The sequence below is a fragment of the Oncorhynchus mykiss genome, chromosome 9, assembly GCF_057628025.1.
Source record: "Oncorhynchus mykiss isolate SJ-2025 chromosome 9, ASM5762802v1, whole genome shotgun sequence".
Classification (NCBI taxonomy): domain Eukaryota; kingdom Metazoa; phylum Chordata; class Actinopteri; order Salmoniformes; family Salmonidae; genus Oncorhynchus; species Oncorhynchus mykiss.
The window spans coordinates 78044899-78070693 of NC_143030.1; the positions used below are offsets into that span (position 1 = coordinate 78044899).

The following is a 25795-nucleotide window of genomic DNA, read 5'->3' on the forward strand; positions in this document are numbered from 1 at the left end:
CCCAGCTCTGTGGAGTGTACGGCTTAAAGTGGTCCTATGGACAGATACTCCAATCTCCACTGTGGAGCTTTGCCGCTCCTTCAGGGTTATCTTTGGTCCCTTTTTTTGAAGCAAGTTATTTTTTTCATTTCACTTCACCAATTTTGACTTTTTTGTGTATGTCCATTAAAATTACAGGTTGTAATGCAACCAAATAGGAAAACTGCCAATTGGGATGAATACTTTTGCAAGGTGCTGTAGTGTCTAATGTTTGGGGTTGGGCTGTGTTAAGGAATAGTGTCTAATGTCTGGATTTGGGCTGTGTTAAGGAATAGTGTCTAATGTCTGGGGTTGGGCTGTGTTGAGGAATAGTGTCTAATGTCTGGGGTTGGGCTGTGTTGAGGAATAGTGTCTAATGTCTGGGGTTGGGCTGTGTTGAGGAATAGTGTCTAATGTCTGGATTTGGGCTGTGTTAAGGAATAGTGTCTAATGTCTGGATTTGGGCAGTGTTGAGGAATAGTGTCTAATGTCTGGGGTTGGGCTGTGTTGTGGAATAGTGTCTAATGTCTGGGGTTGGGCTGTGTTGAGGAATAGTGCCTAATGACAGGATTTCGGCTGTGTTGAGGAATAGTGTCTAATGTCTGGGGTTGGGCTGTGTTGAGGAATAGTGTCTGTCTGGGGTTGGGCTGTGTTGAGGAATAGTGCCTAATATCTGGTGTTGGGCTGTGTTGAGGAATAGTGTCTAATGTCTGGGGTTGGTCTGTTTTCTGGAATAGTGTCTTAATGTCTGGGGTTTGGCTGTATTCTGGAATAGTGTCTTAATGTCTGGGGTTGGGCTGTATTCTGGAATAGTGTCTTAATGTCTGGGGTTGGGCTGTATTCTGGAATAGTGTCTTAATGTCTGGGGTTTGGCTGTATTCTGGAATAGTGTCTAATGTCTGGGGTTGGTCTGTATTCTGGAATAGTGTCTTAATGTCTGGGGTTGGTCTGTATTCTGGAATAGTGTCTAATGTCTGGGGTTGGTCTGTATTCTGGAATAGTGTCTTAATGTCTGGGGTTTGGCTGTATTCTGGAATAGTGTCTTAATGTCTGGGGTTGGGCTGTATTCTGGAATAGTGTCTAATGTCTGGGGTTGGTCTGTATTCTGGAATAGTGTCTTAATGTCTGGGGTTAGGCTGTATTCTGGAATAGTGTCTTAATGTCTGGGGTTGGGCTGTATTCTGGAATAGTGTCTTAATGTCTGGGGTTGGTCTGTATTCTGGAATAGTGTCTAATGTCTGGGGTTGGTCTGTATTCTGGAATAGTGTCTTAATGTCTGGGGTTGGGCTGTATTCTGGAATAGTGTCTTAATGTCTGGGGTTGGGCTGTATTCTGGAATAGTGTCTAATGTCTGGGGTTGGTCTGTATTCTGGAATAGTGTCTTAATGTCTGGGGTTGGGCTGTATTCTGGAATAGTGTCTTAATGTCTGGGGTTGGGCTGTATTCTGGAATAGTGTCTTAATGTCTGGGGTTTGGCTGTATTCTGGAATAGTGTCTTAATGTCTGGGGTTGGTCTGTATTCTGGAATAGTGTCTAATGTCTGGGGTTGGTCTGTATTCTGGAATAGTGTCTTAATGTCTGGGGTTGGGCTGTGTTCTGGAATAGTGTCTTAATGTCTGGGGTTGGGCTGTATTATTGAAATGACTAAAAGGCCAGGGTCTGATTTGCACAAAATGAATAAAATGATATGAACAGGAGGACCTGATCCTAGATCAGCACTCTCTAATGCTTTAGATACAGGCCCTATATGTTATTACAGTGCTCATACCAAGCCTTTTTGTTCTCTTCCCGGACATTTATTCTCCCGAGTGTACGGAGATGTGTTCATGATGACAACCATTGTGGTATGGAATTCACTGCTCTCTTCCCTGTTCCACAGGAGCTGGGTCGGTCCGACTCGCCGTCAGAATGCGAGGGAGAGGGCGAGGGAGAGAGCTCCGATGGGCACAGCGTCAACGAGGAGTGTAGCAGTGACGCTAAAGACATCGACCAGGATAACCGCAGCTCCTCGCCCTCCATCCCCAGCCCCCGAGACGGGGAGAGTGACTCGGATTCCTCCGCCCAGCAACAGCTGCTCCTACTGCAGAGACAAGAGAGAGAGAGGGAGAGAGAGGGGCAGTCGCAGCACCCTCCGGTTATCCAGTCCTGTCAGCCAGGGACCTCGGGTGGCCGCTCCACCACCCCTCCATTACCTTCCACGTCCTCCTCAGCCTCCTCACTGGTCCCCCAGGTCCCACCCTCCTCCGCACCCCCCACTTCTCTTCCACTGCCTCTACCGCCTTCCATGCCCCAACAGGTCGGCCCCCTCTCTCTCAACCAATCAGGGGCATCCATCCACCCACAGCGGCGGCCCTCCCCCTCGCCTCATTCTCCGCAGCAGGGGTTGTCTCAGGTTCCACCCCCAGGACCGCCAGGCTCCACCCAGTCTCTACCGAGCACGTTCCACGGCCCGCTGCCCCACTCATCATCCATGCCGCACCCACTCCAAACTGGCCCCTCTCATCTGCCCCACCCCCACTCCCTGCCCCCTCAGAGCTTCCCATTGGGTTCCCAGTCTCAGGTCCCGCCCTCCCCGCTCCCTCTCAGTCAATCGCAGCAGCCGTCTCACAGGGCCCACACGCCCCCCAGCCAATCATCGTCGTCCCAGGGTGGCTCGTCCAATCAGCCGCACCGCGAGCAGCCCCTACACCCCGCCCCTTCCATGTCCATGCCCCACATCAAGCCCCCTCCCACCACCCCCATCCCCCACATGCCCAACCGCGACCCTCAGTCTCACAAACACGGGCCTCCACACCTCTCAGCGCCCCCCTTCCCCCAGATGCCCTCCAACCTGCCCCCTCCACCCGCCCTCAAGCCCCTTTCCTCCCTGTCCGCCCACCACCCTCCTCCTGCCCACCCTCCTCCCCTCCAGCTCATGCCCCAGGGCCCAGGCCAGCAGCTCCAGCCTCCACCAGCCCAGCCCCCTGTCCTCACCCAGTCCCAGAATCTCCCCCTTTCAGAGAGAGAGAGAGGCAGCCAGCATCACCCTCCTCCTCTTCCTCTTCCCCTTTCTGGACCGTCACCGTCCTCCCACCCCAACACACCCCAACAGTCCCCGTTCCCTCCTCACCCCTTCGCCCCTGTCCTGCCCCTCTCCTCCTCTGGCTGTCCTCTCCCCTCCTCATCCTCCTCTCTACCACCAGGCCTCCAGCCCCCCTCTTCCTCCATCTCCATGCCCCTCCCAGCCTCCGTCGGCTCCGCCTGCTCAGGTCCCGCCGTCCCACCTGTACACATCAAGGAGGAACCTCTCGACGAATCAGAGGAGCCCGAGAGCCCTCCGCCCCCTCCTCGGAGCCCCTCCCCCGAGCCTACCGTCGTCAACACGCCCAGCCATGCCAGCCAATCAGCACGGTATGACCTGACGCGCGCGCACACACTGCCAGAACACACATGCACTGTTAGAGGTAGGCAGGATCTGTTAATGGGGGTAGGCAGGATCTGTTAATGGGGGTACGCAGGATCTGTGGGGGTAGGCAGGATCTGTTAATGGGGGTAGGCAGGATCTGTTAATGGGGGTAGGCAGGATCTGTTAATGGGGGTAGACAGGATCTGTTAATGGGGGTAGGCAGGATCTGTTAATGGGGGTAGGCAGGATCTGTTAACGGGGGTAGGCAGGATCTGTTAACGGGGGTAGGCAGGATCTGTTAACGGGGGTAGGCAGGATCTGTTAACGGGGGTAGGCAGGATCTGTTAACGGGGGTAGGCAGGATCTGTTAACGGGGGTAGGCAGGATCTGTTAACGGGGGTAGGCAGGATCTGTTAACGGGGGTAGGCAGGATCTGTTAACGGGGGTAGGCAGGATCTGTTAACGGGGGTAGGCAGGATCTGTTAATGGCTAGAGAGGATCTGTTAATGGCTAGAGAGGATCTGTTAATGGCTAGAGAGGATCTGTTAACGGGGGTAGGCAGGATCTGTTAACGGGGGTAGGCAGGATCTGTTAACGGGGGTAGGCCGGATCTGTTAACGGGGGTTGGCAGGATCTGTTAACGGGGTCGGCAGGATCTGTTAATGGCTAGAGAGGATCTGTTAACGGGGGTAGGCAGGATCTGTTAATGGCTAGAGAGGATCTGTTAATGGGGGTAGACAGGATCTGTTAACGGGGGTAGGCAGGATCTGTTAATGGGGGTAGACAGGATCTGTTAACGGGGGTAGGCAGGATCTGTTAACGGGGGTAGGCAGGATCTGTTAACGGGGGTAGGCAGGATCTGTTAACGGGGGTAGGCAGGATCTGTTAACGGTGGTAGGCAGGATCTGTTAATGGCTAGAGAGGATCTGTTAAATGGGGGTAGACAGGATCTGTTAACTGGTGTAGGCAGGATCTGTTAACGGGGGTAGGCAGGATCTGTTAACGGGGGTAGGCAGGATCTGTTAACGGGGGTAGGCAGGATCTGTTAACGGGGGTAGGCAGGATCTGTTAACGGGGGTAGGCAGGATCTGTTAACGGGGGTAGGCAGGATCTGTTAACGGGGGTAGGCAGGATCTGTTAATGGCTAGAGAGGATCTGTTAATGGCTAGAGAGGATCTCCTCAGCACAGATACATGGAGTGGTTAGATTAGAGATACTGTTGAATAATCAGCAAACCAAACGATCTTTGTTTCTAATCAGATAATAAACCATATCCCATGTCTGTTGATAGAGGTAGTCAGGATCTTTGTTTCTAATCAGATAATAAACCATATCCCATGTCTGTTGATAGAGGTAGTCAGGATCTTTGTTTCTAATCAGATAATTAACTACATCCCATGTCTGTTGATAGAGGTAGTCAGGATCTTTGTTTCTAATCAGATAATAAACCGTATCCCATGTCTGTTGATAGAGGTAGTCAGGATCTTTGTTTCTAATCAGATAATAAACCGTATCCCATTGCTGTTGAAGATGCTTGCCATTTTGATGCATTTAGCACATTTTCAATGCTAATGTATTTATTTATTTATTTTTATCATTCATGATTTACAGATTTTAAGGCAAGGTGTTCAAGTAGAATGTTAATGACTCATCTATACAAATCGTCTTTTGAGTCTTTTGAGAAGTGTGATGTTAGCCAGCTGTGAATCCTGGAATATTAATGTGTATTTAATTGAAGTATTGTTATGCAAACTCTACATCCTTGCTATATATTAATGTGTATTTCATTGGAAGTATTGTTAGCCAAACAGTGCTTCCTTACTATATATTAATGTGTATTTAATTGGAAGTATTTTTAGCCAAACTACATCCTTACTATATATTAATGTGTATTTCATTGGAAGTATTGTTAGCCAAACAGTGCTTCCTTACTATATATTAATGTGTATTTCCTTTGTGTGTCTCCTAGGTTCTACATCCTTACTATATATTAATGTGTATTTCCTTTGTGTGTCTCCTAGGTTCTACATCCTTACTATATATTAACGTTGTTTTCCCTTTGTGTGTCTCCTAGGTTCTACAAGCACCTGGACCGTGGGTACAACACGTGTGCCAGAACAGACTTCTACTTTACTCCTCTGGCTGCTTCTAAACTGGCCAAGAAGAGAGAAGAGGCGCTGGAGCGGGTCAAGAGGGAGGCCGAGCAGAAAGCCCGGGAGGAGAAGGAGAGGGAGAAGGAACGAGAGAGAGAACGGGAAAGAGAGAAGGAACAGGAGAGAGCTGTGGTGAGGGTTTGGTGTATTTTGTCTCTCAATTTCACACTGGGGAATTGAGACCACATTTTGTTCGCTAACCTCCTGTATGTTTCTCATTCGCACTGGAGTATTTGTGACCGACTAGCTAGATTAGGTCTTAATGTAGCAACATTTTTAATGGTGCTTTTACATTGGATAAAAGTAGAGACTCAGAGCTACAAAATGGTACGTCATACACTACAGTTGAGGAAACAATGGGGGAAAGTAATTCTGCTTTGAAAGTTGATTAAGTTGTAACCTCCCTTTTGAGAAAGTGGCCCTTGAATGTTTTGGTACCTACTGGAGAGCTCTTCTTTGTCTACACCTGTTCAACATCGTTCACATCCTCAGCTTTAGCCACACCCATCTCTTTAAGGATTCACATGTGAGGCCATGTGCTAAACAATCAAAGATTTCAAGACTAAAGGCTGGTTTATACTACAGGTGTGTTTGTAAATTTAATCTGGAGTGCCAGAGTGTGCTCTGGGCGTTTGTAAACTCAGAGCGTTGTCAGATTGGACGCTCGTAAATGCAGAGCGCTCCGCTCTCGAAGCGTTCAGAGAACACGTTTACTGACACTGGCCATCTTCAACGGGGTATTGGGCGTTTTCGTAAATTTGTCAGTTATTCTGCGCTCTGGCACACAGACGAGTGCTCGGAAATCAGAGTAGATAGACAGAGCAAATTTACCAGCTACGTCTATCGACAGTTGTCGCAGTGACATCGTGAACAGTCTATTGAAATAGTTACTTGCATAGTGGAGTCTTTTGCATAGTGGAGACATGTAGCTAGCAGCTAGCTAAACAATGAACCATAATCCCAACTCATAATGTTACTACCCTGCATGAATCTGAAGGTAGCTAATCAACCAGGTTCAATGTTAGCCAGCTAACATTAGTCTATAACTGAATCATATTACATTACATTAATCATATTACTACACAGATCATACACATAAAGTTAGCTAGCTAGCAGTACGCTTTAACTTGAAATTAAAATGACTTTTTGACTAAATGAGAAATGTGTAATATCTGAAAATGTAGCTAGTTAGAGTCTCTTACCCATCGTGTACATGGATGGACGCTTCTCCCTCTCTGTCACAGATGTCATGGTTGCCCTTAGTTTGAAGATGTAATCCGTAGACGGCTGTTTCATACAACAGCCTTCTGTGTGTTCTCTTTTTGTCTCCGTCTGCATATTTGCAATCAAACACCAGAATTTTCTCCATCTCCTGAGCTATCATACTCTAATTCTACTGATTTGAAAACGGGGTCTTCCAGAGAGTGGAGAGCAACACTGATGCAGTTCTACTGTGTGAAATCTTTAAAAAAAAATCTGCGTTAGAAAGGAATACCTACCAGCTCATGTTATAGACAGAAGCATGCTACATGGCAGACCAATCCGAACTCATCTCTCGGCATGTCCAGCCCACTCATTATCTCAGCCAATCATGACTAGCAGGACGGTTGCTGGCTTTTTCTGTGGCTAAACCAACTAGGCTCGTAATTTAACAATTTTATTCGTATTTACAGATAGCATACAAGTTTGTTATTAAGGCTCATGAAGGCTCAAGTTCACATGTTCCAGAAGGCCTTTCTGCCCCCAAAAAATGAATGTTTAAATTTTTTAATTGGTATTTTTTTTACCCCTTTTTCTCCCCAATTTTGTGGTATCCAATTGTTTTAGTAGCTACTATCTTGTCTTGTCGCTACAACTCCCGTACGGGCTCGGGAGAAACGAAGGTTGAAAGTCATGCGTCCTCTGATACCCAACCAAGCCGCACTGCTTCTTAACACAGCGCCATCCAACCCGGAAGCCAGCCGCACCAATGTGTCGGAGGAAACACCGTGCACCTGGCCACCTTGGTTAGCGCGCACTACGCCCGGCCCGCCACAGGAGTCGCTGGTGCGCAATGAGACAAGGACATCCCTACCGGCCAACCCCTCCCTAACCCGGACGATGCTAGGCCAATTGTGCGTCTCCCCACGGACCTCCCGGTCGCGGCCGGTTACGACAGAGCCTGGGCGCAAACCCAGAGTCTCTGATGGCACAGCTGGTGCAGTACAGCGTCCTTAACCACTGCGCCACCCGGGAGGCCAAAAAAATGCATTTTAATAAAATATCATGTTTACCTTCAAACGGCGCTTCCTGAAACGAGTCACATTTGTCTAACCTTTTCCTTACAAACTTTTGCAACCTATTGCATTATAACCTGTAATAACCTCCCAGTGTGTGTGTAACCTCTGTACATATCAACCTATTATAATCACCTTATAACCTGTTACAACCTATTATAATCACTTTATAACCTGTTACAACCTAGTTATAATCAGTTATATAACCTATTATAATCACTTTATAACCTGTTACAACCTAGTTAAAATCAGTTATATAACCTATTATAATCACCTTATAACCTGTTACAACCTAGTTAAAATCAGTTATATAACCTATTATAATCACCTTATAACCTGTTACAACCTATTATAATCACTTTATAACCTGTTACAACCTAGTTATAATCAGTTATATAACCTATTATAATCACTTTATAACCTGTTACAACCTAGTTAAAATCAGTTATATAACCTATTATAATCACCTTATAACCTGTTCCAAGCTTACAACATATTGTAACCGCATAATGTTTTACAAGCTATTATAACCACCTTACAACCTGTTACAACCACTTTACAACCTGTACCCTTCTTACACGTTATCCCCCCTTTATAACATGTAATAACCTCCCAGTGTGTGTGTAACCTCTGTACATATCTATTTGTTCCAGAAAGCCTCCAGTTCGTGTCACGACGGCCGAATGGGTGACCCCCAGATGGGTGGCTCCGCCCACATGCGTCCTCCCTTCGACGGCCCCCCTACCTCCATCGCCGCGGTGCCCCCTTACATCGGCCCCGACACGCCCGCCCTACGCACCCTCAGCGAGTACGCCCGCCCCCACGTCATGTCCCCGACCAATAGGAACCACCCCTTCTTCGTCTCCCTCAACCCCAACGACCCCCTGATGGCCTATCACATGCCTGGCCTCTACAACGCCGACCCGGGCATGCGGGAGCGCGAGCTGCGAGAGCGGGAGATGAGGGAGAGAGAGATGAGGGAGAGGGAGCTGAGAGAGAGGATGAAGCCTGGGTTCGAACACAAACCCCCGGAACTAGAAGGCATGCACCCCTCGGCGAACCCCATGGAGCACTTCGCCCGACACGGGGCCATCTCCTTACCATCCATGGCGGGACCGCACCCCTTCGCCTCCTTCCACCCAGGTCTCAACCCCTTGGAGAGGGAGCGTTTGGCGTTGTCCGCGGGACCCCAGCTCAGACCAGACATGAGCTACCCGGAGCGGCTGGCGGCGGAGAGGCTGCACGCCGAGAGGATGGCGGCAGTGGCCAACGACCCTATCGCCAGGCTTCAGATGTTCAACATCACGCCTCATCACCACCAGCACTCCCACATCCACTCACACCTGCACCTTCACCAGCAGGACTCATTGCACCAAGGTGACACACCTGGCCAATCAGAAACATTTCTTACTGGATTAGCATCAAGTTTTACGTTTATTTGCCAACTTCTAGTGAAGCGTTTATGTCACAACTTTAAGCATCACTTCTTCTCTGATTTTAAAACAATGCTGTACGCAAAATATGGCGATTATATATCACATTTTCAATAGCTATTTTCTTAATGACTTTGTTGCTAGCCCAGTTGATTGGCCTTTGTAGTTGGTACGCCTTGATACTACAAGCTTGGCACACCTGTATTTGGGGAGTTCCTCCCATTCTTCTCTGCAGATCCTCTCAAGCTCTGTCAGGTTGGATGGGGAGCTATTTTCAGGTCTCTCCAGAGATGTTAAATCGGGTTCAAATCCAGGCTCTCTCTGGGCCACTCAAGGACATTCAGAGACACCCATAGACTGGATAGTTACTAATATCTGGGTCGAGTTACTGCTACTATCTGGGTGTCAGGTTACTACTATCTGGGTGTCAGGTTACTACTATCTGGGCCAGGTTACTACTATCTGGGTGTCAGGTTACTGCTATCTGGGCCAGGTTACTGCTACTATCTGGGTGTCAGGTTACTGCTACTATCTGGGTGTCAGGTTACTACTATCTGGGCCAGGTTACTACTATCTGGGTGTCAGGTTACTGCTATCTGGGCCAGGTTACTGCTACTATCTGGGTGTCAGGTTACTGCTACTATCTGGGCCAGGTTACTGCTACTATCTGGGTGTCAGGTTACTGCTATCTGGGTGTCAGGTTACTACTATCTGGGTGTCAGGTTACTGCTACTATCTGGGTGTCAGGTTACTACTATCTGGGTGTCAGGTTACTGCTACTATCTGGGCCAGGTTACTGCTACTATCTGGGTGTCAGGTTACTGCTATCTGGATGTCAGGTTACTACTATCTGGGTGTCAGGTTACTACTATCTGGGTGTCAGGTTACTGCTACTATCTGGGTGTCAGGTTACTGCTACTATCTGGGTGTCAGGTTGCTACTATCTGGGTGTCAGGTTACTACTATCTGGGTGTCAGGTTACTACTATCTGGGTGTCAGGTTACTACTATCTGGGTGTCAGGTTACTGCTATCTGGGTGTTAGGTTACTACTATCTGGGTGTCAGGTTACTACTATCTGGGTGTCAGGTTACTGCTATCTGGGTGTTAGGTTACTGCTACTATCTGGGTGTCAGGTTACTACTATCTGGGTGTCAGGTTACTGCTATCTGGGTGTTAGGTTACTGCTACTATCTGGGTGTCAGGTTACTACTATCTGGGTGTCAGGTTACTGCTACTATCTGGGTGTCAGGTTACTACTATCTGGGTGTCAGGTTACTACTATCTGGGTGTCAGGTTACTGCTACTATCTGGGTGTCAGGTTACTACTATCTGGGTGTCAGGTTACTGCTATCTGGGTGTTAGGTTACTGCTACTATCTGGGTGTCAGGTTACTGCTATCTGGGTGTTAGGTTACTGCTACTATCTGGGTGTCAGGTTACTACTATCTGGGTGTCAGGTTACTGCTACTATCTGGGTCAGGTTACTACTATCTGGGTGTCAGGTTACTACTATCTGGGTGTCAGGTTACTGCTACTATCTGGGTGTCAGGTTACTACTATCTGGGTGTCAGGTTACTGCTATCTGGGTGTTAGGTTACTGCTACTATCTGGGTGTCAGGTTACTGCTATATGGGTGTTAGGTTACTGCTACTATCTGGGTGTCAGGTTACTGCTACTATCTGGGTGTCAGGTTACTACTATCTGGGTGTCAGGTTACTACTATCTGGGTGTCAGGTTACTGCTATCTGGGTGTTAGGTTACTACTATCTGGGTGTCAGGTTACTACTACTATCTGGGTGTCAGGTTACTACTACTATCTGGGTGTCAGGTTACTGCTACTATCTGGGTGTCAGGTTACTGCTACTATCTGGGTGTCAGGTTACTGCTACTATCTGGGTGTCAGGTTGCTACTATCTGGGTGTCAGGTTGCTACTATCTGGGTGTCAGGATACTGCTACTATCTGGGTGTCAGGATACTGCTACTATCTGGGTGTCAGGTTGCTGCTACTATCTGGGTGTCAGGTTGCTGCTACTATCTGGCTGTCAGGTTACTGCTACTATCTGGGTGTCAGGTTGCTACTATCTGGGTGTCAGGTTACTGCTATCTGGGTGTCAGGTTGCTACTATCTGGGTGTCAGGTTGCTACTATCTGGGTGTCAGGTTGCTACTATCTGTTAGGTTACTACTATCTGGGTGTCAGGTTACTACTACTATCTGGGTGTCAGGTTACTACTATCTGGGTGTCAGGTTACTACTATCTGGGTGTCAGGTTACTGCTACTATCTGGGTGTCAGGTTGCTGCTACTATCTGGCTGTCAGGTTACTGCTACTATCTGTTAGGTTACTACTATCTGGGTGTCAGGTTACTGCTATCTGGGTGTCAGGTTACTGCTACTATCTGGGTGTCAGGTTACTGCTATCTGGGTGTCAGGTTGCTACTATCTGGGTGTCAGGTTGCTGCTACTATCTGGGTGTCAGGTTACTGCTACTATCTGGGTGTCAGGTTACTGCTACTATCTGGGTGTCAGGTTACTACTATCTGGGTGTCAGGTTACTGCTACTATCTGGGTGTCAGGTTACTGCTACTATCTGGGTGTCAGGTTACTGCTACTATCTGGGTGTCAGGCTACTACTATCGGGGTGTCAGGTTACTGCTACTATCTGGGTGTCAGGTTACTACTATCTGGGTGTCAGGCTACTGCTACTATCTGGGTGTCAGGTTGCTACTATCTGGGTGTCAGGTTGCTACTATCTGGGTGTCAGGTTACTGCTACTATCTGGGTGTCAGGTTACTACTATCTGGGTGTCAGGTTACTACTATCTGGGTGTCAGGTTGCTACTATCTGGGTGTCAGGTTACTACTATCTGGGTGTCAGGTTGCTACTATCTGAGTGTCAGGTTGCTACTATCTGGGTGTCAGGTTGCTACTATCTGGGTGTCAGGTTGCTACTATCTGGGTGTCAGGTTACTGCTACTATCTGGGTGTCAGGTTACTACTATCTGGGTGTCAGGTTACTACTATCTGGGTGTCAGGTTACTACTACTATCTGGGTGTCAGGTTACTACTATCTGGGTGTCAGGTTACTGCTACTATCTGGGTGTCAGGTTACTACTATCTGGGTGTCAGGTTACTGCTACTATCTGGGTGTCAGGTTGCTACTATCTGGGTGTCAGGTTACTACTATCTGGGTGTCAGGTTACTACTATCTGGGTGTCAGGTTACTACTATCTGGGTGTCAGGTTACTACTATCTGGGTGTCAGGTTACTACTACTATCTGGGTGTCAGGTTACTACTATCTGGGTGTCAGGTTACTGCTACTATCTGGGTGTCAGGTTACTACTATCTGTTAGGTTACTACTGTGTCATGTGTCATGATAAACTGTATATATAATTGTACACTGACCTTTTGGTGTTTTGACTCTGTGCAGGCGGTGGTGAATGTCTTGTGTGCCCTCCCGGTTCGGGGGGGCACCCCCTCGTAGACCCCCTGGCAGGAGGCCCCCACCTCGCCCGCTTCCCCTACCCGCCCGGCGCAATCCCCAACCCCCTCCTGGGACAGAACCCACACGAACATGAGATGCTGCGACACCCGGTCTTCGGTAAGAACAATCTAGAGCATATCAATGTCCGGTCTTATTTTCGCCGTACTGAGCCGAGCCGTACTGAGCCGAGCCGTACTGAGCCGAGCCGTACTGAGCCGAGCCGGGCCGTACTGAGCCGAGCCGTACTGAGCCGAGCTGTACTGAACTGGCATCACACAAATCATAGTTGTTAGAATAGGGCTGAAAAGGACAATGGCAAAAGAAAATACATGATATATATAAAGGTATGTGGACACCCCTTCAAACTCTTTCAGCCACACCTGTTGCTGACAGGCGTATAAAATCGAGCACACGGCCATGCAATCTCCATAGACAAACATTGGCAGTATAATGGCCTTACTGAAGAGCTCAGCGACTTTCAACGTGGCACTGTCATAGGATGCCACCTTTCCAACTACTCAGTTCGTCAAATTTCTGCCCTGCTAGAGCTGCCTCGGTCAACCGTAAGTGCTGTTATTGTGAAGTGGAAACGTCTAGGAGCAACAACGGCTCAGCTGCGAAGTGGTAGATCACACAAGCTCACCGAACGGGACCGGGGACTGCTGAAGTGTGTAGCGCGTAAAAATAGTCTGTCTGTCGGTTGCAACACTCACTACCGAGGTCCAAACTGCCTCTGGAAACAACGTCAGCAAAATAATTGTTTGTCGGGAGCTTCATGAAACTCTTTCTCTGGCGTGATGAATCATGCTTCAACTTCAGAGCTCGACCTCACTAATGCTCTCGTGGCTGAATGGAAGCAAGTCCCTGCAGTGGAAAGCCTTCCCAGAAGAGTGGAGGCTGTTATAGCAGCAATGTTCCAACATCTAGTGGAAAGCCTTCCCAGAAGAGTGGAGGCTGTTATAGCAGCAATGTTCCAACATCTAGTGGAAAGCCTTCCCAGAAGAGTGGAGGCTGTTATAGCAGCAATGTTCCAACATCTAGTGGAAAGCCTTCCCAGAAGAGTGGAGGCTGTTATAGCAGCAATGTTCCAACATCTAGTGGAAAGCCTTCCCAGAAGAGTGGAGGTTGTTATAGCAGCAATGTTCCAACATCTAGTGGAAAGCTTTCCCAGACGAGTGGAGGTTGTTATAGCAGCAATGTTCCAACATCTAGTGGAAAGCCTTCCCAGAAGAGTGGAGGTTGTTATAGCAGCAATGTTCCAACATCTAGTGGAAAGCTTTCCCAGACGAGTGGAGGTTGTTATAGCAGCAATGTTCCAACATCTAGTGGAAAGCCTTCCCAGAAGAGTGGAGGCTGTTATAGCAGCAATGTTCCAACATCTAGTGGAAAGCCTTCCCAGAAGAGTGGAGGTTGTTATAGCAGCAATGTTCCAACATCTAGTGGAAAGCTTTCCCAGAAGAGTGGAGGTTGTTATAGCAGCAATGTTCCAACATCTAGTGGAAAGCCTTCCCAGAAGAGTGGAGGCTGTTATAGCAGCAATGTTCCAACATCTAGTGGAAAGCCTTCCCAGAAGAGTGGAGGCTGTTATAGCAGCAATGTTCCAACATCTAGTGGAAAGCCTTCCCAGAAGAGTGGAGGCTGTTAGAGCAGCAATGTTCCAACATCTAGTGGAAAGCCTTCCCAGAAGAGTGGAGGTTGTTATAGCAGCAATGTTCCAACATCTAGTGGAAAGCCTTCCCAGAAGAGTGGAGGCTGTTATAGCAGCAATGTTCCAACATCTAGTGGAAAGCCTTCCCAGAAGAGTGGAGGTTGTTATAGCAGCAATGTTCCAACATCTAGTGGAAAGCCTTCCCAGAAGAGTGGAGGCTGTTATAGCAGCAATGTTCCAACATCTAGTGGAAAGCCTTCCCAGAAGAGTGGAGGCTGTTATAGCAGCAATGTTCCAACATCTAGTGGAAAGCCTTCCCAGAAGAGTGGAGGTTGTTATAGCAGCAATGTTCCAACATCTAGTGGAAAGCCTTCCCAGAAGAGTGGAGGCTGTTATAGCAGCAAAGGGAGAGGGGACCAACTCCATATTAATGCCCATGATTTTGGAATGAGATGCTCGAACGAGCAGGTGTCCACATACTTTTGGTGATGTAGTGTATCCGAGTCAGAGCGGTTTAGTCTGGGTCGACTCCATAGTGTGACAAGGGATTTATCCACCAGTGGCATCTCTATTGGCAGTCAAGCCTGTTGTCCTGATCCTGTTGTGTTGCGTTGCTGTCTCCAGGTACTCCGTACCCCCGGGACCTTCCTCCCCAGATGTCCGCAGCCCACCAGCTCCAGGCCATGCATGCCCAGTCTGCAGAGCTGCAGCGGCTAGCTATGGAACAGCAGTGGCTGCATGGTCATCACCACATGCACGGTGGCCCACTTCCTGGCCAAGAGGACTATTACAGGTCAGAGAGACACACACACACACACTTCAACATACACGTTCACATTGCAACACATTCACTACACACTGACGGAAGAGGTAAAAGACTACTCTAGACAGTCCCTCTTTTAGATGGACTTTTAAAATAAGAATAATTATATTAAATTAGATTTAACAGAACAAATATTCAACATAATATAAAATGGTTCATCTGTGGTTATGAATTCTTGTTGCTAATTTAAAAAGATTTTCATTTGTGTGATTTCTGTAAGATCATGCAGACGTTTCAAGTGATCTCGAGTTCCAGAAATGGACTCCTTTTACAGAAAAACCTGATGGCAAGTGATGTTTTACCTTAAGAAGTTACTCTGCACTTTGCATTTTCAGAGTGTGAGCCTATAGGGTCTATATATATATATATATATATATATATATATATGTAGTCACTGTTGTATATGGGCTGGTGGAGCAAGTCTGTCTATATTCGCCTTGGACAAATTATACAGACCATTACCCAAATTTGGCATATTATGTTTATTTGCAATTTTACTGATGTGGTGAATTCTAAAATGGTTAAATGCACGCTTGTACAAGGATTTCAGCGGCTTTGTTCCAGATTTTCCAGCTTGTGACCAACTTGTAATACAATACCACCTGTGAGAATGTCAGTGTGTGTATATCAATCTTGGTAGTGGTGCAGGGACATTCTGATATATTTCTATACAGTTGGTGGTGATGCTAACGTAGGTTTGTTTCGTTTGTGTTTTAGCCGGCTGAAGAAGGAAAGCGACAAGCAACTGTAACCGACCAATGGGGACGCAGGAAGTTGCCTAGGACACAGGAACAGGAAGTAGTTACAGAGCGGTCTGCCAGTCAGAGGAACTCGATCTCCGCTCCTCCAAACATTTCTCGTTACGAAGAACAACAAAAACTGAAGAAGAAAAAAAATAGGATTTTTCTGTTGTCTGTTTCTCCTTCCCTGTCCATGGGTTGTTTTTTATTTTATTTTTATTTTTTTTAAGGACATTGAGAGACTTTGTTTGGTGTAACTATAGCCTTCAAGTAGTGACACCGACTTCAAGACTGATTGTGACTTTCCTGCATGAAAACTCCTCTAAATCTTCCACAACGTGTTTTGTAGGTAGCACACGTTCACTGTGCTAGTCGATGGAAAGGAAACCAGGCAGAGAAAAGAACGTTCCAGACATTATATCCACGAAAAGATTCAAAACAAAGTGCTATTGTTATTTTAATTATTTTAATACCTTATTGGAGGTTTCTATCATTTGAACGAATCGCTGCAGCATGGCATTTTTTGAGTCTGTAAATAGTATATATATATATATATATATATATATATATATATATATATATATATATATACATATAATTATTATTATTATAATTGTTACTAGGTGTGGACTCTGAACCAAGTCATTTATAAACCTCCAATATGTTATTGTGTTCTGAAGCATTATGCCTTGTTTAACGGGGGGGGGGGGGGGGGGTATAGCATTACTAGAACAGCCAAAGGGTACAACGATGGTCCCAGTCCTGTGGTGTGGGGTACCTCAGAGAGCTGTTATAGCCCCAGACTCTCACAGCGATGGTCCCAGTCCTGTGGTGTGGGGTACCTCAGAGAGCTGTTATAGCCCCAGACTCTCACAGCGATGGTCCCAGTCCTGTGGTGTGGGGTACCTCAGAGAGCTGTTATAGCCCCAGACTCTCACAGCGATGGTCCCAGTCCTGTGGTGTGGGGTACCTCAGAGAGCTGTTATAGCCCCAGACTCTCACAGCGATGGTCCCAGTCCTGTGGTGTGGGGTACCTCAGAGAGCTGTATAGCCCCAGACTCTCACAGCGATGGTCCCAGTCCTGTGGTGTGGGGTACCTCAGAGAGCTGTATAGCCCCAGACTCTCACAGCGATGGTCCCAGTCCTGTGGTGTGGGGTACCTCAGAGAGCTGTATAGCCCCAGACTCTCACAGCGATGGTCCCAGTCCTGTGGTGTGCGGTACCTCAGAGAGCTGTTATAGCCCCAGACTCTCACGTACACAAGACTGTCCCATCCACCTCCTTTCATTATACACCTCTTGACAAGCACCACATTGTCAGACAGAATGCCTGAACTTACTGGGTCGAGTTAATGATTTGAGACCCTTGAAGAGGACTGACTATATCTCAGAGTCACTGAGTCATCTATGGATCAGCATATCCCCCTGCCCTGTCCTGTAGTGTACAATACCTTGATGCAGACATCATCTATTGCACTCCAAGGAAGACTAGATAGAATCCCTCAGTTACTACTCCATGGATGTTAGGTTTCTACTCTTTGTGGAGGACTGGATAGAATCTCTCAGTGCTTTTAATTGGTTTTGACACTCTCCTCGACATCGGTATTGAGTCAACATAATTAAGAAACGTTTAAAGTTTATAGGCAGATTTTTAAACCTGTTTTACATTTTTCTTATACAATGTTTTAAATTGTCTTCGTGTCTTCAAGCTACACTGAGACCCCGACATGTGTTCTGATCTGACTGTGGGTGACCGGACTTGTACAAGGGTGCTAGAGGGACCAGCGGGTGGTGGTGGTGGTGGTGGTGGTGATGTTAACCCTGGTTTCCTCACTCCTCTATTTGTCCCAAGTGTGGCTGCTACAGCAAGACTTCTCTAGCCTGGTATATTTGTGCAGTCTTGACAACTCCTAGGGTACCAGGCTAGTGCATCTCCTCCATGAGGGGATCCTGATATAATGTGTGCTGTGCTGCCATATTCACTGTGACTAACAGGCCTAGCTACATGGGAGGACAGGGGCCCAGTACTGGGACCAGATTCTATCTAACAGGCCTAGCTACATGGGAGGACAGGGGCCCAGTACTGGGACCAGATTCTATCTAACAGGCCTAGCTACATGGGAGGACAGGGGCCCAGTACTGGGATCAGATTCTATCTAACAGGCCTAGCTACATGGGAGGACAGGGGCCCAGTACTGGGACCAGATTCTATCTAACAGGCCTAGCTACATGGGAGGACAGGGGCCCAGTACTGGGACCAGATTCTATCTAACAGGCCTAGCTACATGGGAGGACAGGGGCCCAGTACTGGGACCAGATTCTATCTAACAGGCCTAGCTACATGGGAGGACAGGGGCCCAGTACTGGGACCATATTCTATCTAACAGGCCTAGCTACATGGGAGGACAGGGGCCCAGTACTGGGACCAGATTCTATCTAACAGGCCTAGCTACATGGGAGGACAGGGGCCCAGTACTGGGACCAGATTCTATCTAACAGGCCTAGCTACATGGGAGGACAGGGGCCCAGTACTGGGACCAGATTCTATCTAACAGGCCTAGCTACATGGGAGGACAGGGGCCCAGTACTGGGACCAGATTCTATCTAACAGGCCTAGCTACATGGGAGGACAGGGGCCCAGTACTGGGACCAGATTCTATCTAACAGGCCTAGCTACATGGGAGGACAGGGGCCCAGTACTGGGACCAGATTCTATCTAACAGGCCTAGCTACATGGGAGGACAGGGGCCCAGTACTGGGACCAGATTCTATCTAACAGGCCTAGCTACATGGGAGGACAGGGGCCCAGTACTGGGACCAGATTCTATCTAACAGGCCTAGCTACATGGGAGGACAGGGGCCCAGTACTGGGACCAGATTCTATCTAACAGGCCTAGCTACATGGGAGGACAGGGGCCCAGTACTGGGACCAGATTCTATCTAACAGGCCTAGCTACATGGGAGGACAGGGGCCCAGTACTGGGACCAGATTCTATCTAACAGGCTTAGCTACATGGGAGGACAGGGGCCCAGTACTGGGACCAGATTCTATCTAACAGGCCTAGCTACATGGGAGGACAGGGGCCCAGTACTGGGACCAGATTCTATCTAACAGGCCTAGCTACATGGGAGGACAGGGGCCCAGTACTGGGACCAGATTCTATCTAACAGGCCTAGCTACATGGGAGGACAGGGGCCCAGTACTGGGACCAGATTCTATCTAACAGGCCTAGCTACATGGGAGGACAGGGGCCCAGTACTGGGACCAGATTCTATCTAACAGGCCTAGCTACATGGGAGGACAGGGGCCCAGTACTGGGACCAGATTCTATCTAACAGGCCTATCTACATGGGAGGACAGGGGCCCAGTACTGGGACCAGATTCTATCTAACAGGCCTATCTACATGGGAGGACAGGGGCCCAGTACTGGGACCAGATTCTATCTAACAGGCCTAGCTACATGGGAGGACAGGGGCCCAGTACTGGGACCAGATTCTATCCAACAGGCCTAGCTACATGGGAGGACAGGGGCCCAGTACTGGGACCAGATTCTATCTAACAGGCCTAGCTACATGGGAGGACAGGGGCCCAGTACTGGGACCAGATTCTATCTAACAGGCCTAGCTACATGGGAGGACAGGGGCCCAGTACTGGGACCAGATTCTAGGAAGTGGAGCTGTAATGTTGGTGGTCCTATTGCCTCCAGGCTCTCGCTGTTCTCCCCTGCCGGCTGGTCAGCCGTCCCCTCAGCCAGCACAGCTTCTCCTGGCCTCCCCTTCAATGCCGGAGGTGTTGAGTGTACTGTACGCCATGCCATTGACTGTTCTGTTCACCTGACTGTCATACCAGTCAACTGGCTGTTAGCTCTCACCTATCCTATGTTAGCCTATGGTTGAGTTCCTTCTACTCCTCTCTGGTCCGTCCATGTGCTCTGTTTGTCTGTTCAATGCACATTCACTCATCTCATGTACTCATCTGCTGCTGCCTCTTTCTGACACCACCCTCCTCTTTCTGACACCACCCTCCTCCTCTTTCTGATACCACCCTCCTCCTCTTTCTGATACCACCCTCCTCCTCTTTCTGACACCACCCTCCTCCTCTTTCTGATACCACCCTCCTCCTCTTTCTGATACCACCCTCCTCTTTCTGATACCACCCTCCTCTATCTGACACCACCCTCCTCTTTCTGATACCACCCTCCTCTTTCTGACACCACCCTCCTCTATCTGACACCACCCTCCTCTTTCTGACACCACCCTCCTCTTTCTGACACCACCCTCCTCTTTCTGATACCACCCTCTTTCTGACACCACCCTCCTCTTTCTGACACCACCCTCCTCCTCTTTCTGATACCACCCTCCTCTTTCTGATACCACCCTCCTCCTCTTTCTGATACCACCCTCCTCTTTCTGATACCACCCTCCTCCTCTTTCTGATACCACCCTCCTCTTTCTGACACCACCCTCCTCTATCTGACACCACCCTCTTTCTGACACCACCCTCCTCTTTCTGACACCACCCTCCTCTTTCTGATACCACCCTCTTTCTGACACCACCCTCCTCTTTCTGACACCACCCTCCTCCTCTTTCTGATACCACCCTCCTCCTCTTTCTGAAACCACCCTCCTCCTCTTTCTGACACCACCCTCCTCCTCTTTCTGATACCACCCTCCTCTTTCTGATACCACCCTCCTCCTCTTTCTGATACCACCCTCCTCTTTCTGATACCACCCCCCTCTTTCTGACACCACCCTCCTCCTCTTTCTGATACCACCCTCCTCTTTCTGATACCACCCTCCTCTTTCTGATACCACCCTCCTCTTTCTGACACCACCCTCCTCCTCTTTCTGATACCACCCTCCTCTTTCTGATACCACCCTCCTCCTCTTTCTGATACCACCCTCCTCTTTCTGATACCACCCCCCTCTTTCTGACACCACCCTCCTCCTCTTTCTGATACCACCCTCCTCTTTCTGACACCACCCTCCTCCTCTATCTGACACCACCCTCCTCTTTCTGATACCACCCTCCTCTTTCTGACACCACCCTCCTCTATCTGATACCACCCTCCTCTTTCTTATACCACCCTCCTCCTCTTTCTGATACCACCCTCCTCTTTCTGATACCACCCTCCTCTTTCTGATACCACCCTCCTCTATCTGACACCACCCTCCTCTTTCTGATACCACCCTCCTCCTCTTTCTGATACCACCCTCCTCTATCTGACACCACCCTCCTCTTTCTGACACCACCCTCCTCTTTCTGACACCACCCTCCTCTTTCTGACACCACCCTCCTCTTTCTGACACCACCCCCCTCTTTCTGACACCACCCTCCTCCTCTTTCTGATACCGCCCTCCTCCTCTTTCTGACACCACCCTCCTCCTCTTTCTGATACCACCCTCCTCCTCTTTCTGATACCACCCTCCTCCTCTTTCTGATACCGCCCTCCTCTTTCTGATACCACCCTCCTCTATCTGACACCACCCTCCTCTTTCTGACACCACCCTCCTCTTTCTGATACCGCCCTCCTCTTTCTGATACCGCCCTCCTCTTTCTGACACCGCCCTCCTCTTTCTGACACCGCCCTCCTCTTTCTGACACCACCCTCCTCCTCTTTCTGATACCACCCTCCTCCTCTTTCTGAAACCACCCTCCTCCTCTTTCTGATACCACCCTCTTTCTGACACCACCCTCTTTCTGACACCACCCTCCTCCTCTTTCTGACGCCACCCTCCTCCTCTTTCTGAGACCACCCTCCTTTTTCTGATACCACCCTCCTCCTCTTTCTGATACCCTCCTCCTCTTCTTTCTGATACCACCCTCTTCTTTCTGACACCCTCCTCCTCTTTCTGACACCCTCCTCCTCCTCTTTCTGACACCCTCCTCTTTCTGACACCCTCCTCTTTCTGACACCCTCCTCCTCCTCCTCTTTCTGACACCACCCTCCTACTCTTCCATCTGACACTACCCTCTTCTTCCTGCCTCTTAGTGTTCTCTCTCCTCTCCTCCAAACCCTTGGATGTTAGGTGTTGTCAATGGTTTATCTTCTCATTTCCAAGCAGCAATAGCAGAATGTCTATACATTCTGACCGGCTAAGATTTATATATATAACTGGTATCTTGAAGCATATTGTATATATTAGTAGTCACCATGGGGATGACGACATGACAATGTAAACAAAAAGTAGAAATAATAAGAAGTGAGTCCTGTGTTCTCTCTCCATTTGAGTATTTTGTAATTTTTTTGAAAAATGTGTGGAATTAAAATAAACGAATAAGTTACACCTCAAGACATCTTATTGGTTTTCATTTAGACACTATTTACATGATCCAAAACAGTAGCTGTTTGTTGTGCATGCTGGGTAATGTTATCGTCGTTAGTGGACACATGTACACTAAAAATGCAACGACAACGGCTGTCATTTTGAGAAGAAGACATTCCTCTACTGCTCCTCCGGAGATAATGTAGCATGCTAAATCCGAACTGAATGTTACTCTGGAGATAATGTAGCATGGTGAATCCGAACGGAATGTTACTCTGGAGATAATGTAGCATGGTAAATCCGAACGGAATGTTACTCTGGAGATAATGTAGCATGGTGAATCCAAACTGAATGTTACTCCGGAGATAATGTAGCCTGGTGAATCCGAACGGAATGTTACTCTGGAGATAATGTAGCCTGGTGAATCCAAACAGAATGTTACTCCGGAGATAATGTAGCCTGGTGAATCCAAACAGAATGTTACTCTGGAGATAATGTAGCATGGTGAATCCGAACGGAATGTTACTCTGGAGATAATGTAGCCTGTTGAATCCAAACAGAATGTTACTCTGGAGATAATGTAGCCTGGTGAATCCAAACAGAATGTTACTCCGGAGATAATGTAGCCTGGTGAATCCAAACTGAATGTTACTCCGGAGATAATGTAGCCTGGTGAATCCAAACAGAATGTTACTCTGGAGATAATGTAGCATGGTGAATCCGAACGGAATGTTACTCTGGAGATAATGTAGCCTGTTGAATCCAAACAGAATGTTACTCCGGAGATAATGTAGCCTGGTGAATCCAAACTGAATGTTACTCCGGAGATAATGTAGCCTGGTGAATCCAAACTGAATGTTACTCTGGAGATAATGTAGCCTGGTGAATCCAAACAGAATGTTACTCTGGAGATAATGCAGCATGGTGAATCCAAACAGAATGTTACTCTGGAGATAATGTGTAGCCTGCTGAATCCAGACTAAAAGCTATGTTGAGGAAAAAAAATGAAAGTAGCGTTTAATCTGGATTCATTCGGCTAGAAATGATGCCCTGTTCCTGAAAATCCCTCTACTCCTGAGGCTGTCATGATCATGTGAGAACTGCTGCTTTGTCAGGAGGCCTGTTGTTTAGCTCAGTGGCTCACCTACCCACATGACACACAAGGAAACAACAGAGAGAGCTCAGAGTGGCAGCCCCCGCTGGCTGGTTGAATAAATTATTGAATCTTCTTTTCGGCGGAACGACTGTGACAAAATGTCAACCCAAATCACTTCCTCAACATAATCTGGTGGTGTACCCCTCTGGCAAGGGTGTCTCGCACACACACACACACAGAAATATGGTCTGAAAACATAATTGGTATGAATAGCAATGTGAAAGGATGCTGTTTGTCTTGTCTAAAAGATCTTGATACAGAGCCTCATCCTCAGTCTTTTCTCTCCCTCCTTCCTCACGCCCCAACAGCCTGCTGACTGTCACACTGTGTGGAGGCTAGTGGCTACATACTGTTAGCTCGTTCAGTTGGAAGTTATCTCTAGTTCTGTCCTACAGCAGGTAGGTCTGACAGGCTGCCCTACGGCTGGGCATCTATTCTTAAAGTGCTTTGTTGTCAAGGATCCTGGTGGAGAAGGAGATTACAGAGGCATGGAAATGGCACTTCAGATTATGCATATTTGACAGGTACAAGTGACAATGTAATTTCAGATTATGCATATTTGACAGGTACAAGTGAAATGAAAACGGAAATATAATATAGTGACACATATTTTCTTAATCATGATCTGAAAGGTGAAACTGGTCCTAGATCAGCAATATGAGATGTTTTATGAGTACTGGTCACGATACTAATTTCTTGTTTGTCATCTAAACATGCCTGTCTCGCAATATCTACACAACCGGTCAAAAGTCTTAGAACAACTACTCATTTCATTTTTTTAAAAACTATTTTCTACATAGTAGAATAATAGTGAAGACATCAAAACTATGAAATGACACATGTGGAATCATGTAGTAACCAAAAAAAAGTGTTAAACATCTAAATGTATTTTACATTTGAGATTCTTCAAAGTAGCCACCCTTTGCCTTGATGACAGCTTTGCACACTCTTGGCATTCTCTCAACCAGCTTTATGAGGTAGTCACCTGGAATGCATTTAAATTAACAGGTGTGCCTTGTTCAAAGTTATTTTGTGGAAATTTTTTCCTTAATGCGTCTGAGCCAATCAGTTGTGTTTTGACAAGGTAGGGGTGGTATGCAGAAGATAGCCCTATTTGGTAAAAGACCAAGTCCATATTATGGCAAGAACAGCTCAAATCAACAAAGTGAAATGACAGTCCATCATTACTTCAAGACATGAAGGTCCGTCAATACGGAAAATTTCAAGAACTATGAAAGTTTCTTCAAGTGCAGTCTCAAAGATGGCGCCGAAGAACATGGCAGATGTTTTACTTTCTCCCAACCAATTGTGCTATTTTGTTACTGTTTTGTGAAACTTGTTTTTTTTATATCCTGCTTTCACTGGAAAAGGCCCAGATTCACGCCTTTTGCGTGAAGAAAAGACGGAAGAGGCACGCAGATTGGGGGGATCCTTCTGAGAATCCGGAGGCGAGCGAGTGAACTCCCAGTGCCTTCCATTCTTCTTGCTAACGTGCAAAAATTTGGAAAATAAAATTGATGACCTACTATTAAGATTATCCTACCAATGGGACATTAAAAACTGTGACATCTTACGTTTCACCGAGAAGTGGCTGAACGACGATGCGAACAATATAGAGCTAGCGGGATTTTCCATGTACCGGCAGAACAGAGACGCTACTTCTGGTAAGACGATTGGTGGGGGTGTGTGTCTATTTGTCAATAACAGCTGGTGCGTGATGTCTAATATTAGATAAGTCTCAAGGTATTGCTTGCCTGAGGTAGAGTACCTTATGATAAACTGTAGACCACATTATCTACCAAGAGATTTGAGATCTCATCTGTATAATTCGTAGCCATCTATTTACCACCACAAAACAAAGCTGGTACTAAGACCGCTCTCAACCAACTCTGAAGCCATAAGCAAAGAAGAAAATGCTCACCCAGAAGCGGCGCTCCTAGTGGCCGGGGATGTTAATGCAGCCAGACTTAAATCAGTTTTACCAAATTTTACCAACACGTGCAACCAGGGGAAAAGAAATCTAGACCACCTTTACTCCACACACAGAGATGCATACAAAGCTCTCCCCCACCCTCCATTTGGCAAATCTGACCATAATTCTATCCTCCTGATTCCTGCTTACAAGCAAAAACTAAAGCAGGAAGTACTGGTGACTCTCAATACGGAAGTGGTCAGATGACGCGGATGCTACTATGCTACAGGACTGTTTTGCTAGCACAGACTGGAATATGTTCCAGGATTCATCCAACGGCATTGAGGAATACGTCATCGGCTTCATCAATAAGGGCATCGATGACGTCGTCCCCACAGTGACTGTACGTACAAATCCCAACCAGAAGCCATGGATTACAGGCAACATCCGCATCGAGCTAAAGGCTAGAGCTGCCGCTTTCAAGGAGCTGGAGACTAATCC

The 25795-nt window shown here is 47.6% G+C and overlaps 1 protein-coding gene across 34 annotated transcripts in view; it reads left to right on the forward strand.

Moving 5' to 3' along the window:
• The window catches only part of rerea (arginine-glutamic acid dipeptide (RE) repeats a), a 338328-nt gene extending 321120 nt beyond the window's left edge, over nt 1-17208 (forward strand). For 19 of the 34 annotated variants that reach the window (XM_090185445.1, XM_090185450.1, XM_090185448.1 and 16 more), the window contains 6 exons: nt 1898-3408; nt 5478-5688; nt 8486-9209; nt 12696-12866; nt 15022-15190; nt 15938-17208. In XM_090185445.1, coding sequence (XP_090041571.1) covers nt 1898-3408; nt 5478-5688; nt 8486-9209; nt 12696-12866; nt 15022-15190; nt 15938-15971 — 2820 coding nt within the window. In that variant the 3' untranslated portion in view covers nt 15972-17208. Of the gene's footprint in view, nt 1-1897; nt 3409-5477; nt 5689-8485; nt 9210-12695; nt 12867-15021; nt 15191-15440; nt 15500-15937 lie in introns of those variants that run through there. The other 15 variants (XM_090185453.1, XM_090185455.1, XM_090185452.1 and 12 more) reach the window with 2 other exon arrangements.
• The last annotated feature ends 8587 nt before the right edge of the window (nt 17209-25795 follow it).